The sequence below is a fragment of the Kogia breviceps genome, chromosome 4 (genome assembly GCF_026419965.1).
Source record: "Kogia breviceps isolate mKogBre1 chromosome 4, mKogBre1 haplotype 1, whole genome shotgun sequence".
Classification (NCBI taxonomy): Eukaryota; Metazoa; Chordata; class Mammalia; order Artiodactyla; family Physeteridae; genus Kogia; species Kogia breviceps.
Window position 1 is genome coordinate 129,499,055 of NC_081313.1, and position 19,059 is coordinate 129,518,113.

The 19,059-nt window shown below is 38.4% G+C and overlaps 1 protein-coding gene across 2 annotated transcripts in view; it reads right to left on the reverse strand.

The window, feature by feature from the left end:
* Positions 1 to 1,013: 1,013 nt before the first annotated feature.
* NLRP3 (NLR family pyrin domain containing 3) overlaps positions 1,014 to 19,059 on the reverse strand; it is a 57,384-nt gene continuing 39,338 nt past the window's right edge. For both annotated transcript variants that reach the window (XM_067031880.1, XM_059061725.2), the window contains 3 exons: positions 5,869 to 6,039; positions 5,190 to 5,360; positions 1,014 to 1,804 (listed from right to left, as the gene is read on the reverse strand). In XM_067031880.1, the coding sequence (XP_066887981.1) occupies positions 1,705 to 1,804; positions 5,190 to 5,360; positions 5,869 to 6,039 (442 nt within the window). In that variant the 3' untranslated portion in view covers positions 1,014 to 1,704. The remainder of the gene's footprint in view (positions 1,805 to 5,189; positions 5,361 to 5,868; positions 6,040 to 19,059) is intronic.

The following is a 19,059-nucleotide window of genomic DNA, read 5'->3' on the forward strand; positions in this document are numbered from 1 at the left end:
CACAAGAATACTGCTTATCATTGAAATTTCCTATTAGGTTTTACCACCCATTGCCGCTTCATGCCTCACCGAATTTTAATTGTGATGGTTGGAACAAATGATTTCTTTCCAACTGCATGTGTTGATGTTTGTGTATTGATTTTCTGTCCATCAACTTTACTTATTTTTTAATTCTACTAGTGTGGAAAACCTCATGGAATTTTCCAAATTAATAGTTATATTGTGGGGTATTTATCTATTCAGATATTCCTCTTGACCACTGAAAGGTAATCTCTTAATCCAATATTGAGATCTTAATGAACAGAAATTTTTCTTCTGTCTTTCCAGCTTAGCTGTGTTTTTCTAATTATATTTTATCGTGCATGTCAAGGTGTTTGTGGCAGAGAGGCAGTCTGCAATATCTCACTTCACTAAGATGCAAAAAAACAAACATCAATATCAGAGTTACTCAAAAGTGCCAGTCCTAGACTAGAAAAAGACTTTGCACCAGAATATAAATCACATACTGCTTCCCTTATTGAAAAAGTCTCATCATGAAAAGAGTCAGCTCACCTAAAAAGCATACTTAGTAATTCGACTGATTTACATTCTTGCAAAATCTCCTTACATCAACAGTCCATAGACTATACTTTGACAAGCAGAGGTCTAGATGACTCATTTGAAAAAGGAAGTGGTATTTCTATCCTGAAAAATTCCATGTGGTTTAAGAGTTGCTCCATGTGTAGAGAAGCAATCATTCAATATATATTAATGATTTAATGCTATGTGACGTGTGGTAGATGAAATGTTCCTGGAATGTGATAAATCCAAGATAAGTTCTTATAACTGAAGGCAAAATGCATTTTCTACATAATACTTCTATTTATGAATACAGGCTCCCTCCACTCTAAAATTTTCTTTTGCATGATTTCAACCTCCTGTCCTACCAGAGCTGAAATTTCAACCATCAGAGTCAGGATAAACATTTTTTTCCCTATTCATTACAATTGAATGATTTGGCAAAGAGATTTTTTAATACATGAAGCAATTTAATTTATCTTTAGTAGTTTAGATAAATAAGTAAAAAGATTTCTAGGCACCCTTTCTTAAAATTAAAGAAAGGAAACAAATTAACTCAATAAATACAATAAAGTTTTTCTATTTTCCAAGTTTTCAACCAGCTACAATACAATAAAATGAATTATTTTATTAGAAAGTATAACTGTTCAAAGATTAAAAATAAATAAGTTGCTGCCACAAAATTGCAACATAATATACAGTTAACTCATTCTGTTATGGTCAGTTAAGAGAAAGATGGCAGGAGGAATGATACAGTCAAAAGTTAACAAAAAAGGGTGGGGGGGGAGATATGAGGGAAAGGAGAGCTAGAGCAGAAAGAGGAAAAAGAAAGAAAAAGTGCTTTATTGAATGAGTTAGTTTCATGAGGTCACCAAGAGGAACACATCCTCTGACTGAGGCACTATGGTGAGACCTGTGTTGTTTGATGATTTTATTGCCCTGGTGTCTTCAACCCAGAGGTAAAGGAGATGCTCACATTCTCTAGGCAAAGGCACCATCAGCAAGCTTCCACTCTTCCTCACTGGACCAGAAGAATCACAGAGTGGTGGTCTTGACCCTGGTGGAGGAGTACTCACTCCCATTTATCCACACCTAGATGGCAGGGAAGGCAAAGAACCGTGGTGTCTGGCAGCCCTGCTTGCACCACTACCGAGCAGGCTCAAAGACAATGGTCAGCTCATGCTTTTCTTCTTGAAGTGTTTCTAACGCACGTTTTGTATCATAATTGAAATACATTCCACACAACCTGTAAAAGCAAATAGAGAAGCTTTGGATTGTACTCTTCAAATAAACACTCAGTTTTTGGCTTTAAAAATCTCATCTCCTCACTTAGCCTCACACTTCTAAGCTTTCCAATGCTGCACTTCATGCCTAATGTGGTTTCTGTGATATTCAATATTTTTAACCTTCAAGTTTGGAAATGTTTAAACATGTGCAAATATAGAGAGAATAGTATAATGAATCCCATTACCCAGGTTTGACAGTTAACAGCTCATGGCCAATCTTGTTTCATCTATCACCTCACCCACTCCTCACATCAGTGGATTATCTTAAACACAGCAGTTCATGCATCTATAAATATTTCAATGTGTGAAACTAAATGCAGACTTTTAAAACATAACTGCAATGCCATTATCACACCCAAAAAAGTTAACAATAATTTCTAAATATTAATATATGTCCAATCAGTGTTTAAACTTCCTCAACTGTCTGATAAAATTTTTATGTTATGTTCATTTAATCAGGAGCCATAAAGTCCACACATTGGGAATTCCCTGGTGGTCCAGTGGTTAAGAGTTGGTGCTTTCACTGCCATGGCCCAGGTTCAATTGCTGGTGGGGGAACTAAGATCCTGCAAGCCACACAATGCAGCCAAAAAAAAAAAAAAGGTCCACACATTGTAATTGCTTGGTATGCCTCTCAAGTCTTTTTTTTTTTTTTTTGCGGTACGTGGGCCTCTCACCGTCGCGGCCCCTCCCGCCGCGGAGCACAGGCTCCGGACGCTCAGGCCCAGCGGCCATGGCTCACGGGCCCAGCCGCTCCGCGGCACGCGGGATCCTCCCGGATCGGGATACGAACCCGTGTGCCCTGCATCGGCAGGCGGACTCTCAACCACTGAGCCACCAGAGAAGCCCCTCAAGTCTTTTTTGATATCAGTTCTTCCTCCTCCTCTTTTTTAAAATTTCCCTTGCAACTTAACTAAGAAATACCATTTGTCCTGAATCATTTCTAATAATCTTGATTTGGTTGTCTTATGGACTGTTTGTGTTCCTTCAAAATTCATATGTTAAAGCCCTAACCCTCAATGTGATGGTATTTGGATATGAGGTCTTTGGGAGGTAATGAGGGATAGATGAGGTCATGGGGGTGGGTCCTCATGATGAGATTAGTGCCCTTACAATAAGAGATACCACAGCACACACTCTCTGTCTATCTCTCTGTCTCTGTCTCTGTCTCTGTCTCTCTCTCTCTCTCTGTGTGTGTACACATGAGGACACAACAAGCCCAGAAGAGAGCTCTCACCAGAAACCAAATCAGCCAGCGCCATGATCTTGGATGTTCCAGCTGCCAGAACTGTGAGAAATAAATGTCTATGATTTGTTTAAGGCACCTAGTCTATGCTATTCTGTTATGGCAACCTGAACTCACAAGACAGGTTGACTGCATCTATGGATTCCCCAGTCTATTTTGAGCCTGTCCCTTATCTCCAGTGTCCTTCAGGGCTGAGTCAATTAGCCCACATACGGCAATGTCCCCAGCTTCATCCTGACCAATAATTCCTTTTGTTCCTATTTCTCTTAGCTCTGGAAATGGCTTTTCTTGCAAGAAACATGCTCCACTGTGTCCACACAAGGATACAATGCTGATCTGAACTACTGTTTATTCAAACCTGTATTCCAATTGCTTCTCAGCCTTGAGGCCATGGACAAGGACAGAAACTTCTGGGCTAATAGAATTTATAAACTAGGGGTAAGATATAGGTAATAAATAAACAAGAAAATGATATAGCATGTATTATGATGGTCAACACTATGGAGAAAAATAAGCAGAGAAGAGGAAAGGCATGCTGAGCTTCTATTTTCAGTAGGATGGTTACAGTCAGACTCACAGAGAAAACCCTGAGCAGAGAATTTAATGATGCATAGGAATAAGGCATGTGGATATCAAATGGGGGAAGTTCCAGGCAGAGGGAACTGCAAGTGTATAGTTTCGGAGGTGACAGTGTTTTTCGAAATAGCAAGGAAACCAGTGTGAGTGAAGCAGAAGGAACTAGGTTTAGAAGATGACTTTGCAAAAACAGCAGGAGCCAGATCACACGGGGCCTTAGACACTGCCATGAGTTTGTGGCTCTTACTTTGTGATAGGAGCATGTTGGTAGGAGTGATATGCTCTGACTCATGTTTTAGCTACACCCTCCATCTGCAATGGTAGATGCAGAGCAGCCTGGCAGAATGCTACCAGGACAATCCAGACAAGAGGTGACAATGGTTTGAACTAGGGTAGGAGCCACGAAGCTGGCAAAAAGTGGTCAGTGAGTGGGCATGCTGTGAAAGCAGAGTTAACAGGACATGCCAGTGGATTGGATATGTGCATAAGGAAAAGGATATGTCGAAGATGACATGACACCAGGATTATTTTGACCTGAGTTAAAATTCAGACTGAGTTACCATTGACTGAGATAGGGAAGAAGCAGATTTTAGACAGAAGGGAACAGCACAGGTTTGGATTTGGACATGTGAAATTTGGGAGGCTTATTAGACATCCAAATAGAAAGGTGAGACAAGCATTTGAACATGGAATTCATGGAGATATGAACTGGGGGGAGGGGAACAGCACATATATGATAAAACCAGAAGACTAGATGATATAAACAAGGGAGAAAATATAAAGAAGAAAAATTAACCCAGTGATTGAGTCCTGGGGATTCGGTATGTAAAGGTCAGAATGATGAAGGGATGCCAGAGGAGACTGAGCAGAAACAGCCAATGTAGTAGGAGAAAATCCAGAGGAGAGTGTGTTGACCCTAAAACCAAGTGAAAGAAATGTCTTTAGTGGAGACTGTGATCATCAGAGCTGACAGAAGTTATGAAACTAATTAGGAAGCTTTTACTAGCGAGGTAATGTGTACCTCAGTGGTATCATTGATGATGGAAAGGAGCCAACGGTCCCAACACCCTGAAGACAGGCCAAAGTTTATGGAATTTCTATTCTTGATGTTTCTGGAGCACTTTTTATTTAGAAATTCTCTGAAACAAGACCAACAACACCCCTACTACGCAAAGGCCTTTGCGATAAGGATGACCCATGGACAAGTCTAGTTCTACAAAGTATGATACCTTGCATAGAAATACAATTCTCTTTGGCTATTTTTCATTGGGACTTGTGTTTCTTTCAGGAATATGGATGAAAGGTCTTTTCACACCCAAATGAACCTTGATTATTCTAAATGTCTGGATGAAATTGAATATGTAGTTCATGACTCAATTATTGTAAACATATATAAATCTGCAACTGGCCCAGGCCCAACCTCACCCAGAGTGCAAATGAAGCCAACCTGGACTTTGGAAACTGGCCGACTTTTCCTTAGCACTAGGAGCCCTGCCACACAAATCTCTACAGAGCACACTTACTTCAGGCTTTTCAGGAGGCAGCCCTGCTGTTTCAGCACTTCACAGAGTAGCATGACCCCCAGATCACCCAGGTCATTGTTGCCTAGGCTCAACTTTCGCAGGCTCTGGTTAGAAGTCAGAAGTGTGGAAAGATCCCAGCAGCAGTGTGACGTGAGGCTGCAGTTGTCTAATCTGCAAGAAAGAAGATGATTTCAAGAAAATGTCCCCTTAATTATCCTCCACAGGTCTCCCAGATCTCAGCCTGTAATATTTCAAATGCAGGAAAGGCTCAGGATTAACAAGGTTAGAACTGCCTTATGTGCCAAGGGTTATCATTCTCTCCTCTTCAGATGAGAACATTTTTTCCAGTCTACTGGATTTTGCAGTTCAAATGATTAACAGCAGTTTATGGAATGATTTTTCCCAAATTCTGTGTCTCCCCCCCGCCCGGATTTTCCTAAAACATTAGTGCCGTACCACCCCCAGTCTTTTGTGGTAGAGAGATTTATGGTGAAAGGAACTTCAGTATTTACCTTTACACCATCTAAAAGTACAGCTCCCCCTAGTCCCATAATCCTGTAAGAAGCCAAGCCCTAGGAAGACTCTCAGATATAGATTATCTCATCATCATTCCCCTCAACTATTCCCTTCCCTGTAGCCACCATGCATTCCCATCACTGTAATAAGCTCAGAGACTTACTCCAACACCTGAAGCTTGCAGTGGGCATGTAAGAGTCCCTTACAGAGTAGCTTGACCCCCACGTCTCCAAGAGCATTGCCCCGTAGGTAAAGGTGTGTGAGATTCTGGTTTGTGCTGAGCACCGAGCATAGAGCTAGACAACCACCTGACGTAATGCCAGAATTCACCAACCTGTAGAAGGAACAGGGAGAAGAATCCTCAATGCCCAGATTTCCTTGAACATTGCGCAGCTGTCTCAACACAGGAACTTCATTTTATCTGAAAAGCTTCGTGCTTCAACTTAAAGGTCAGTGGACAGCATCTTGGAAATAATCTGAGGAGAGCATGACTCCCTATCTCTGGTCCCATAAAAGAGACAAATGATTTCTTAGCAGATGCTTTCCTGGGATCAGCAGAAGAGACAGAGCAAAAGCAAACTGATCCACATTCGCTCCACATTCCTCCTTCTTACACGTATTCCCTCTGACCATACATGTTCCTCACTACCACTTCTTCCAGAAGGACATCCCAGATTGTCTCTTACTAATAATTCTCATTATTATTATATTAACAATGCAGAGGCCTACCTTATTTGATTCTTATACCAACCAAGCAAGGTGGCAGTGCAGCTGTAACTACTGAATATTTTCTACAGATTAGAAAGCTGAAGGTCATCAAATCATGTGTTGCTTTTAAGGTCAAAGAGAGAGTAGTTGGTAGAGAGGGGACCCAGACTTACACCTTCTAGAGCCATCCCCTGCTCCATTGGCCTTTCTGTCCATTTCACACTACCTTCTGCCTTGTAAATGGCCTCTCAGAGTACAAAGCCCTAGGTTTGCATTATACTCAGTGGAACTAAGATTTTTGATGTACTACTCTTGGGTCAAGTTGAGAATATACTATCACTCAACAAGAGCATAAGGGCTCTGAAATAGAGAGCTGTGTCACTCTTGCATAGAAGCTCAGAGAGTAATATACTGTATGCAGAAAGTCACCTGTGCTAGGCCTTCAACAAAGCTTTGATTTAAGAATATCTCATGCAGTCACATTTCTTTCTTAACAATGACATGTTTTTAAGTTCCAAGGTGTCTTAGAATCAGAAAAAATAGAAATACAGAAAGAAGTGATTCATACAGCATAGCATGAACAGATGACCAAAAGGAAACAGAAATAATTATCCATCCGCTAGTCTCCATCTTCCCAGTCAAGAATGAATCACAACAAAAAAGACTGAGTAAGCAAGACAAAGAGGGAAACGAAGCCCAAGAGGGATGAACAAAAACAACTGAGTGGTTTATAGTAAGTTCTTCTTTCTAGCTAAGGAGAATTTTACCAGAGGATCTTCAGTGAACATGCAGAAGGGATTTCAGGATTTCTGGCTGTCATAGACTGAATGTTTGTAGTCCCCCCTCCTCCAAATTTCATATGTTGAAATCTTAACTCTCAATGTGATGGTATGATTGAGTTGGCCACAAAGTTATTTGAGTTTTTCTGTAACATCTTATGGAAAACCCGAAAGAACTTTTTGGCCAATCCAATAGAATGTGGGGGCTTTAAGATGTGATTAGATCTTGAGGGTAGAGTTCTCATGATGGGATTGGTGCCCTTTTAAAAGAGACCCCAGAGAGCTGCCTCACCCCTATCACCATGTGAGAACACAGCAAGAGTGGCTGTAGGCAAGACAAGAATAGAGTCCTCACCAGGAAACAGGTGATCTACAGGTACCTTGATCTTGGATTTCCAGCCACCAGAACTGTGAGAAATAAATGTTTGTTGTTTGAGCCACCTAGTCTATGGTATTTTTGTTACTGCAGCCCAAATAGACTAAGACACTGGCAAAGGTGAAAACAATTCCAGAAGACTAGAGATGGTCCTCAAAAAGGAAAAGAAAGAATATTTTGAAAGTTACAGAATAGTAAGATTTACTACTATTTCCAGAAAAGGGCTAAAAAGTATTATGCAACAAATGTTTGAGGAGAAGTACACAGTGAAGTGGCAGCAATTACAAGTAGATAGGGTGGTTTTGTTAAGAATAAGTCACATCGGGATTATCAAAATGTTGGTAACCACTGAGACTAAGTGATGGGTACATAGAGTACATAATGAAATGTTTAGAAAATCAAACAACCAAGCCCTACCAACTAAACCACTAGATTAGAAGAATGTAACCAACCTGATATATCTTGGTTTCACCCAATCCATTCGACTCAGATCTATATTTACTGAACATAGATATCTTTCCAAGTACTATATTGTTACTGATTTTTTTAAAATTTACTAATAATATGCCTTATGTCACAAAAGTGGCTCACAAAAGAAATTGAGGAAGAAGATTTAACATTTATTGAGTGTCTACTAACTGCTTGGCTATGTGATGATGACTTTAAATAGGATTATCTCATTGAATTATTACAAAACCAAGATGCATGTATTGTTTTTATATCTATTTTTAAATAGAAAAACTGAGGATCAGAGAAATCAGTTGAAGAATAAGAAGGAGCTTTCTAGATGGACAGTAGGAATGGGAGAGTAAGGGTAACCCTCAGGCAAAAGGAAAATGGTAAGCAAGGGTGAGAAAGGGTGAAAGAGTGGGCCAGGTTCTTAGAACTAAAACTTCAGTATAGGCAAGAGGGTAGGAGCAGCAATCTAGGGCTGATCAGGGATAGCCTTGTGTGCCAAGCTAAGATATACCAAATTTACCCTGATTTCAAAGAAGAACGTTTGAAAGTTTTTTGAGCAAAAGCCCAGTATTATCAAATTTGCATTTCAGAAAATTCCCTCTGTTGTTATGTAAAAGAAAGATGAGAGACAGAGGAAATTGAAAGTAAACCCAAGATTAGAATTAGCCTCTCTTTACTTGTCAGCTCCCTGGAAAGTCCCACTATTCAACAAGGCAGAATAGAGAGGGCAAGAAAAAGGAGAGAGGTGGGAAAAAAGTTACAAGAAATAAAGAATTTTGCAAATGCTTAGTGTGTGATGCTTGTGTAATGTTGTGGAGGGGGCAGGGGCAAGATGCAGCCAGAGAGAAAGACCTAAAGTTCAAGAAAAGAAATGTTGGCTATACCTAACAAAATATAAAATGCCTAAAAGTTTTGCCTCAATTCCACTTGTAGGTATCTGTCTGAAAACAAATACACACACATAAAGTTGTATATATAAATATGCTTGCTGCAGAGTTATTTGTAATAGTGAAAAAGTGGAAACTCATCCAAAGGTTCGCCATTCAATGAGCAACTAAATATATTACCATAATGTATACTATAGAGCATTATGCCGAAATCTGTAGATCTGTATATACCAGCATGGCAATGTGTCCACAAGAAATGAAAAAAGTAAATCATGGAAAAATGGTCTCATAATGATTTCAGTTTGGATAGACAGAGTGTTTGGGGTTGAATCATGTTCCCCAACATTTCATATGTTGAAGTCTTATCCCCCAGTACTTCAGAATATGATCTTATTTAGAAATAGGGTCTGGGCTTCCCTGGTGGCACAGTGGTTGAGAGCCCGCCTGCCAATGCAGGGGACATGGGTTCTTGCCCCGGTCCAGGAAGATCCCACATGCCGCAAAGTGGCTGGGCCCGTGAGCCATGGCCGCTGAGCCTGTGCGTCAGGAGCCTGTGCTCTGCAATGGGAGAGGCCACAACAATGAGAGGCCCACGTACCACAAAAAAAAAAAAAAAAGAAAGAAAAGAAATAGGGTCATTGAAGATGTAATTAGTTAAAATGAGGTCATTAAGGTAAGCCCTAACCCAATATGACTGATATCCTTATAAAAGGGAGATGTTTAAACTCAAAAATAGATACACACCAACACAGTGAGAACACCATGTGCAGATGAAGGCTAAGACTGAGGTGATACATCTACAAGCCAAGGAATGTCAAAGATTGCCAGTAAACCACCAGAAGCTGGAAGAGAAGTATGGAACATATTCTTCCTCACAGCTGTCAGAGGAAAAAATCCTGCCGACACCTTGATCTTGGACTTTTAGCCTCCATTACTAAGACAAAATAAATTTTGTTTGGAACATTTTAACAGTAGCAGAACATTCTTCTCAAGTGCACATGAAACATTTTCTAGGATAGATCATATGTTAGGCCACAAAACTAGTCTTAGCAAATTCAAGAAGACTGAAATTATACCAAGTATCTTCTCAGACCACAATGGTATGAAACTAGAAATCAATAACAGGAGGATAATTGAAAAACTCAAAAATACATGAAAATTAAACAATGCTCTTCTGAACAACCAATGGGTCAAAGAAAAATTATAGGGGGAATAAAATATCTTGAGTCAAAAAAATTAAAAACAACATACCAAAACTTATAGGATGCAGGAAAATCATTTCTAATGGGAAAGTTTCTAGCCATAAATGCATACATCAAGAAAGTTGAAAGATCTTAATTAAACAATTAACTCAAGGAACTAGGGACTAGAAAAAGAGGAATAAACAAAGCCCTAAGTTAACAAAAGGAAGGAAATAAAAGATTACAGCAGAAATAAGTAAAATAAAATTAGAAAAATAATAGAAAAAAATAACAAACTAAGAGTTGGACCTTTGAAAAGATAAACAAAATTTACAAACTTTTAGCTAGAAACCACCCCCCCAAAAAAAAGGAGAGAGAGAAAGAAAACCCAAATCAATAAAATTATAACCCAAAGAGGAGACATTAAAACTGATATCACTGAAATACAAAAGATCATAAGAACTGCTATAAACAACTATAATAAACTGGACAACATAGAAGAAATGGAAAAATTCTTAGAAACATACAAGCTACCAGGACTGAATCAGGAAGAAATAGAAAATCTAACCAGATTAATTACTAGTAAGGAGATTGAATCAGAAATTTTAAAAACTCCCAGCAAAAAAAGGCCCAGGACCAGATGGCTTCACTAGTGAATTTTATTAAACATTTAAAGAAGAATTAACACCAATTCTCCACAGACTTTTCCAAAACTCAAAAAGGAGGAAACACTCTAACTCATTTTATGAGGCCAGCATTATCTTGATATCAGATAGGACACTATAAGAAAAGAAAACTAGAGACCAATTTACTTGATGAATATAGATGTAAAAATTCTCAACAAAATACTAGTAAACTGAATTCAGCAGCACATTATAAGAATCATGCAGGACTTCCCTGGTGGTCCAGTGGTTAAGAATCTGCCTGCCAATGCAGGGGACATGGGTTCAATCCCTGGTCCAGGAAGGTCCCACATGCCACAGGGCAACTAAGCCAGTGCACCACGACTACTGAGCCTGTGCTCTAGAGCCTGCGAGCTGCAACTACTGAGACCGTGCACCACAACTACTGAAGCCCATGTGCCTAGAGCCTGTGTTCTGCAATAAGAGAAGCTACTACAATGAGAAGCCCACGCACCGCAATGAAGAGTAGCCCCTGCTCACTGCAACTAGAGAAAGCCCATGTGCAGCAATGGACCCAGCACAGCCAAAAAAAAAAAGAAAAAAGAAAAGAATCATGCAATATGATCAAGTGGAATTTATTTCTGGGATGCAAGGATAGTTCAACATATGCAAATCCATCAATGTGACAGATCACATTAATAAAATGAAATGAAAAATCACATGACCATCTCAGCAGATGTGGAAAAAGCATTTGACAAAATTCAACATCTGTTCATGATAAAAAATCTTAACAAATTAGGTATAGAAGGAACATACCCCATCATAATAAAGGCCATATATTACAAGCCCAAAGTTAACATCATACTCAACAGTGAAATGTTGAAAGTTTTCTCTATAATCAGAAACATGACAAAAGTGCCCACCCTCCCCACTCCTATTCAACATAGTACTGAAAGTCCTAGAAAGAGCAACCAGGCCAGAAAAAGAAATAAATGTATCAGAATTGTAAAGGAAGAAGTAAAATTGACTCTACAGATGACATGATTTTTATATAGAAAATCCTAAAGACTCAACCAAAAAACTGTTAGATCTAATCAATGAATTCAGTAAAGTTGCAGCATACAAAATCAACATACAAATGTCAGTAACATTTCATGTAGCATTGGTGGTATAGTGGTGAGCATAGCTGCCTTCCAAAAGCCAGTAGCATTTCTATACACTAATAGCATTATATAAAAAAGAAATAAAGAAAACTATCCCATTTACAGTAGCATCAAAGACAATAAAATACTTAGGAATAAACTTAAACAAAGAGGTGAAAGATCTCTACACTGAAAACTATAAGACACAGGTGAAAGAAATTTAAGAAGACATAAACAAACAGAAAGCTATCCCTTGTTTATGTATTGGAAAAATTAATATCATCAAAATGTCCATACTACTTGAAGACATCTACCGATTCAATGCAATCCTTATTAAGACTTCACTGGAATTTTTCACAGAAGTAGAAAAAACACTTCTAAAATTTATATGGAACCGTAAAAGACCCAGAATAGCCAAAGTAATCCTGAGAGAGAAGAACAAAGCTAGAGTCATCATACCTCCTAATTTCAAAGTATATTGTAAAGCTATGGTAATCAAAACAGTATCATAGTGGCATAAAAATAGACAATAGACCAATGGAACAGGATCCAGAGACCAGAAATAATCCCATGAATACACCATCAACACATATTTGATGAGGAGCCAAGAATAGTCAATGGAGAAGACAATCTCTTCCATAAATGGTGCTGGGGAAATTACACATTCACATGAAAAGTAATGAAACTAGATCCCTTTCATACATTACTCACATAAATCATCTTGAATAGGATTAAAGACTTAAAGATAAGACCTGAAACCATAAAATTCCTGGAAGAAAATATAGAGAACAAAGCTCCTTGGCATGGGTCTTAGTGATGATTTTTTTAAATATGACTACTAAAGCATTGGCAACAAAATTAAAAATAAACAAATGGGACTACATAAAACTAAAGCTTCTGCATAGCAAAAGAAATAATCAACAAAATGAAAAGGCAACCTACAGAATGAGAGACAATATTTGCAAATCATGTATCTGTTAAAAGGTTAATATACAAAATGTAAAGAACTCATATAACTCAATAGCAAAAAAGCAAATAATACAATTTAAAAATGAGCAAAGGGTCTGAATAAATATTTTTCCAAAGAAGATATTCAAATAGCCAACAGGTACATGAAAAGATGCTCAACAGGACTACTCACCAGGGAAATGTAAATTAAAACCACAATGAGATACTACCTCATGTCTGTTAAAATGGCCATCATCAAAAAGACAAGTAATAACTATAGATAACACTGCTGTATGGTATATTTGAGAGTTGTTAAGACAGTAATTCTAAAACATTTTTTGTAACTATATGAAGTGATGGATATTAACAGTGGTAATCATTTTGCAATATATGTATGTCAATTCATTATGTTATACACCTTAAACTTATAAAGTGCTGTACTTCAATTATATGCCAATAAATTTGAAAGAAAAAAAGTAAAAATAAATGTTGCTTAAACCACTCCTTTTGTGGTACTTTATTACACTAGCCCTAGAAAACCAATACACAGAGTGTATTAAGATGGGTGGGTAGATGGACAGATAAATGGATGGATGATTGTTCATGTATAACAAAATGTCTGGAAGTTTGCTCATCAGCCTGCTGTAAATGGTTCTCTCTGGAAGTGAGCTGAAAAGGAGCTTTCAATTCTTACTTCATGTATTTGTATTATTTAACATTTTCACACTAAGCATGTATTACTTTTGTAATTAAAAAACTCACAAGCAGGACTTCCAGTTTCCAGGCCAGCATGTAGAAAGCTTAGAAGTTGCCATTCCATCCTAACAACAAGGTAAAAGCTGAACAAGCTGACGAATCAACAATACTTCTTAAATCCACGAGAAGTGTGGCCACAGCACAATTTGCTGCCCCCAAAATTGGGGAGACACAGAGACAAATACAAAGAATCATAACTTCCTGGATCAGAAACCCATGAGCTTAAACATCCGTGGGAATCAGTGCCCAGGTAGGAAAACCTGAATTGTAATTGACAAATAACTAAATGCTAGTTGTGGACAAGTCTGAACAATGAAAACACCAGGGGACCCTGTCATAAGGGGACCTGCATACTTTTGTGAGTTTTACCTTCAGGAGCTCAACCAAGTTCTCACATTAAATATCAGGGAAAAATCTCTCTGTGCTTCCAATACGTGGAAGAGTAAAGGAACCATTTTAAAATACAAGTATACATCAGAGATATTGTCAGTTTGGTTGCAGACTACTGTAATTAAACAAATATCACAACCAAATTAGTCACACGAATTTTTTGGTTTCCCAGTGCATATAAAAGTTATGTTTACACTATACTGTAGTCTATTAAGTGTGCAATAGCAATATGTCTAAAAAAAACAATGTGCATACTTTAATTAAAAAACACTTTATCGCTAAAAAATGCTAACTGTCGTCTGAGCCTTCAGTGAGTCATAATCTTTGCTGGTTGAAGGTCTTGACTCAGTGTTGATGGCTGCTGACTGATCAGAATGATGGTTGCTGAGGTTTAGGGTGGCTGTGGCGATGTCTTGAAATAAGACAACAGTGAACAACAAGGTCCTACTGTAGAGCACAGGGAACTATATTCAACATTCTGTGATAAACTGTAATGGAAACAGACATGAAAAAGAATGTATACATATGTATAACTGAGTCACTCTGCTGTATAGTAGAAACTAACACAACATTGTAAATCAACTACACTTCAATAATTTTTTTTAAAAGACAACCATGAAGTTTGCCATATTGATTGACTCTTCACTTGAACACTTAGAAGAATTGTAGTGTTATTAATTGGCCTGATTTCAATATTTCTGTGTCTCAGGGAATAGGGAGGCCCACTGAGAGGAAGAGAGATGACACAGGAACAGCCGATCTGTGGAGCAGTCAGAACACACACAACATTTATCAGTTAAGTTCACTGACTTATATGGGTGTGGTTTGTGGTGCCCCCAAAACAGTTACAATTGAACCATCAAAAATTGCTGATCATGGATCACCATAACAAATATAATAATAATCAAAAAGTATGAAATATGGAGAGAATTACCAAAATGTGATACAGAGACACAAAGTGAGGAAATGCTGTTGGAAAATGGTGCAAATAGACTTGCTCAACACAGGGTTGCCACAAACCTCCAATTTGTAAAAATTGCAATGTCTGCAAAGCACAATAAAGCAAAGATCAATAAATTAACATATGCCTATATACTAGAGCACTCTGTTCTTTTCAACAATACTTGTCCTCAGGAGAAAATAGTTGCCCAAAGCCTAACCTGCTGGGATATTATTAGTCTAACTGATCTTAGGGAAGGGAAATACTCAGCTTCAACCTACTCTAGGCATTCTGTTCTGCTAAAAAGGGAGGAAAAAAACCTGAGAAGCAGTTGAAAAGCACTGAGAATTCACAGTCCAGAGGTATAAATTCACTGAAAGACTGAAACCTAATCATAGGATTATAGAATGCTTCACCTCTTCCCACACTTCATTACCACATTACTAAAGTTCTATTTAGAGTAGTTCCCTCTACACTGTACATCATGTCCAGGATTCAAGAAAAAGTTATAAAACATTTTAAAAGGCAAAAACTAAAGGTTGAAGAAACAGAGAAAACATCAGAACCAGAGTCAGATATGGCAGGAATGTGAAATTATCAGACCACGCATTTAAAATAGTTATAACTAATACCCTAAGAGCTCTAACGGATTAAGTAAACAGCATGGAAGGACAGACAGGCAAAGTAAGCAGAGAGAGGACCAGCCTCTCCCATCAGAAAACCTGCACAAGCCTCTTAGATAGCCTCATCCACCAGAGGACAGACAGCAGAAGCAAGAAGAACTACAATCCTGCAGCCTATGGAACAAAAACCACATTCACAGAAAGATAGACAAGATGAAAAGACAGAGAGCTATGTACCAGATGAAATAACAGGATAAAACCCCAGAAAAACAACTAAATGAAGTGGAGATAGGCAACCTTCCAGAAAAATAATTCAGAGTAATGATAGTGAAGATGATCCAGGACGTCAGAAAAAGAATGGAGGCAAAGATTGAGAAGATGCAAGAAGAATTAAAGAACAAACAAACAGAGATGAACAATACAATAACTGAAATGAAAACTACACTAGAAGGAATCAATAGCAGAATAACTGAGGCAGAAGAACAGATAAGTGACCTGGAAGACAGAAGGGTGGAATTCACTGCTGCAGAACAGAATAAAGAACAAAGAATGAAAAGAAATGAAGACAGCCTAAGAGACCTCTGGGACATTAAATGCAACAACATTTGCATTATAGGGGTCCCAGAAGGGGTCTCTTCTCCCAGAAGGAGAAGAGAGAGAGAAAGGACCCAAGAAAATATTTGAAGAGATTACAGTCGAAAACTTCCCTAACATGGGAAAGGAGATAGCCACCCAAGTGCAGGAAGCTCAGCGAGTCCCATAAAGATAAACCCAACGAGAAACACACTGAGACACATACTAATCGAATTGGCAAAAACTAAAGGCAAAGAAAAATTATGAAAGCAGCAAGGGAAAAATGACAAATAACATACAAGGGAACTCCCATAAGGTTAACAGTTGATTTATCAGCAGAAACTCTACAAGCCAGAAGGGAGTGGCATGATATACTTAAAGTGATGAAAGGGAAGAACCTACAACCAAGATTACTCTACCTGGCAAGGATCTCATTCAGATTTGATGGAGAAATCAAAAGCTTTACACACAAGCAAAAGCTAAAATGATTCAGCACCACCAAACCAGCTCTACAACAAATGCTAAAGGAACTTCTCTAAGTGGGAAACACAAGAGAAGAAAAAGACCTACAAAAACAAACCCCAAACAAATAAAATGGTCATAGGAACATACATATCAATTACCTTAAACGTGAAAGGATTAAATGCTCCAACCAAAAGACAAAGGCTTGCTGAATGGATACAAAAACAAAACCCAGGGCTTCCCTGGTGGCGCAGTGGTTGAGAATCCGCCTGCCAATGCAGGGGACACGGGCTCGTGCCCCAGTCCGGGAAGATCCCACATGCCGTGGAGCGGCTGAGCCCGTGAGCCATGGCCGCTGAGCCTGCGCGTCCGGAGCCTGTGCTCCGCAACGGGAGAGGCCACAACAGTGAGAGGCCCGCGTAACACAAAAAAAAAAAAAAAAAAAAAAAAAAAAAACAAGACCCATATATATGCTGTCTACAACAGACCCACTTCAGACCCAGGGACACATACAGACTGAAAGTGTGGGAATGGAAAAAGGTATTCCATGCAAATTGAAATCAAAAGAAAACTGGAGTAGCTATACTCATGTCAGGTAAAATAAACTTTAAAATAAAGAATGTTGGGGCTTCCCTGGTGGCGCAGTGATTGAGAGTCCGCCTGCCGAGGCAGGGGACACGGGTTCACGCCCCGGTCCGGGAGGATCCTACATGCCGCAGAGCGGCTGGGTCCGTGAGCCATGGCCGCTGAGCCTGTGCGTCTGGAGTCTATGCTCCGCTACGGGAGAGGCCACAACAGTGAGAGGCCCCCGTACCGCAAAAAAAAATAAAAAATAAAAATAAAAAAATAAAAAATAAAGAATGTTACAAGAGACAAAGAAGGACACTACATAATGATCAATGGATCATCCAAGAAGAAGATATAACAATTCTAAATATATATGCACCAAACATAGGAGCACCTCAATACATAAGGCAACTGCTAACAGCTATAAAAGAGGAAATTGACAGTAACACAATAATAGTGGGGGACTTTAACACCTCACTTACACCAATGGACAGATCATCCAAAATGAAAATAATAAGGAAAGAGAAACTTTAAATGACACAGATAGATTTAATTGATATTTGTAGGACATTCCACCCAAAAACAGCAGATTACACTTTCTTCTCAAGCGCTCACGGAACATTCTCCAGGATAGATCACATCTTGGGTCACAAATTAAGCCTCAGTGAATATAAGAAAATTGAAATCATATCAAGCATCTTTTCTGACCACAACGCTATGAGATTAGAAATGAATTACAGAAAAAACAATGTAAAAAATACAAACACATGGAGGCTAAACAATACATTACTAAATAACCAAGAGATCACTGAAGAAATCAAAGAGAAAATTAAAAAATACCTAGAGACAAATGACAATGAAAATACGATGATCAAAAACCTATGGGATGCAGCAAAAGCAATTCTAAGAGGGAAGTTTATAGCTATACAAGTGTAACTCAAGAAACAAGAAAAATCACAAATAAACAATTTAACCTTACACCTAAAGGAACTAGAGAAACAAGAATAAGCAAAACCCAAAGTTAGCAGAAGGAAAGAAATCATAAAGATCAGAGCAGAAATAAATGAAATAGAAACAAAGAAAAAAATAGCAAAGATCAATAAAACTAAAAGCTGGCTCTTTGACAAGATAAACAAAATTGATAAACCATTAGCAAGACTCATCAAGAAAAAGAGGGAGAGGACTCAAGTCAATAAAATTAGAAATGGAAAAGGAGAACTTACAACAGACACCACAGAAATTTGGAGCATCCTAAGAGACTACTATAAGCAACTCTATGCCAATAAAATGGACAACCTGGAAGAAATGGACAAATTCTTAGAAAGGTATAACCTTCCAAGACTGAACCAGCAAGAAATAGAAAATATGAAAAGACCAATCACAAGTAATGAAATTGAAACAAAGAAAAGTCCAGGACAAGATGGCTTCACAGGTGAATTCTATCAAACATTTAGAGAAGAGCTAACACCCATCCTTCTCAAACTCTTCTAAAAATTTGCAGAGGAAGGAACACTCCCAAATTCATTCTATGAGGCCACCATCACCCTGATAACAAAACCAGACAAAGATACTACAAAAAAAGAAAATTACAGACCAATATCACTGATGAACATAGATGCAAAAATCCTTAACACAATACTAGCAAACAGAATCCAACAACACATTAAACGGATCATACACCATGATCAAGTGGGATTTATCCCAGGGATGCAAGGATTCTTCAGTATACGCAAATCAATCAATGTGCTACACCATATTAACAAATTGAAGAATAAAAACCATATGATCATCTCAATAGATGCAGAAAAAACTTTTGACAAAATTCAACACCCATTTATGATAAAAACTCTCCAGACAGTGGGCATAGAGGGAAACTACCTCAACATGATAAAGACCATATACAACAAACCCACAGGCAACATCATTCTAAATGCTGAAAA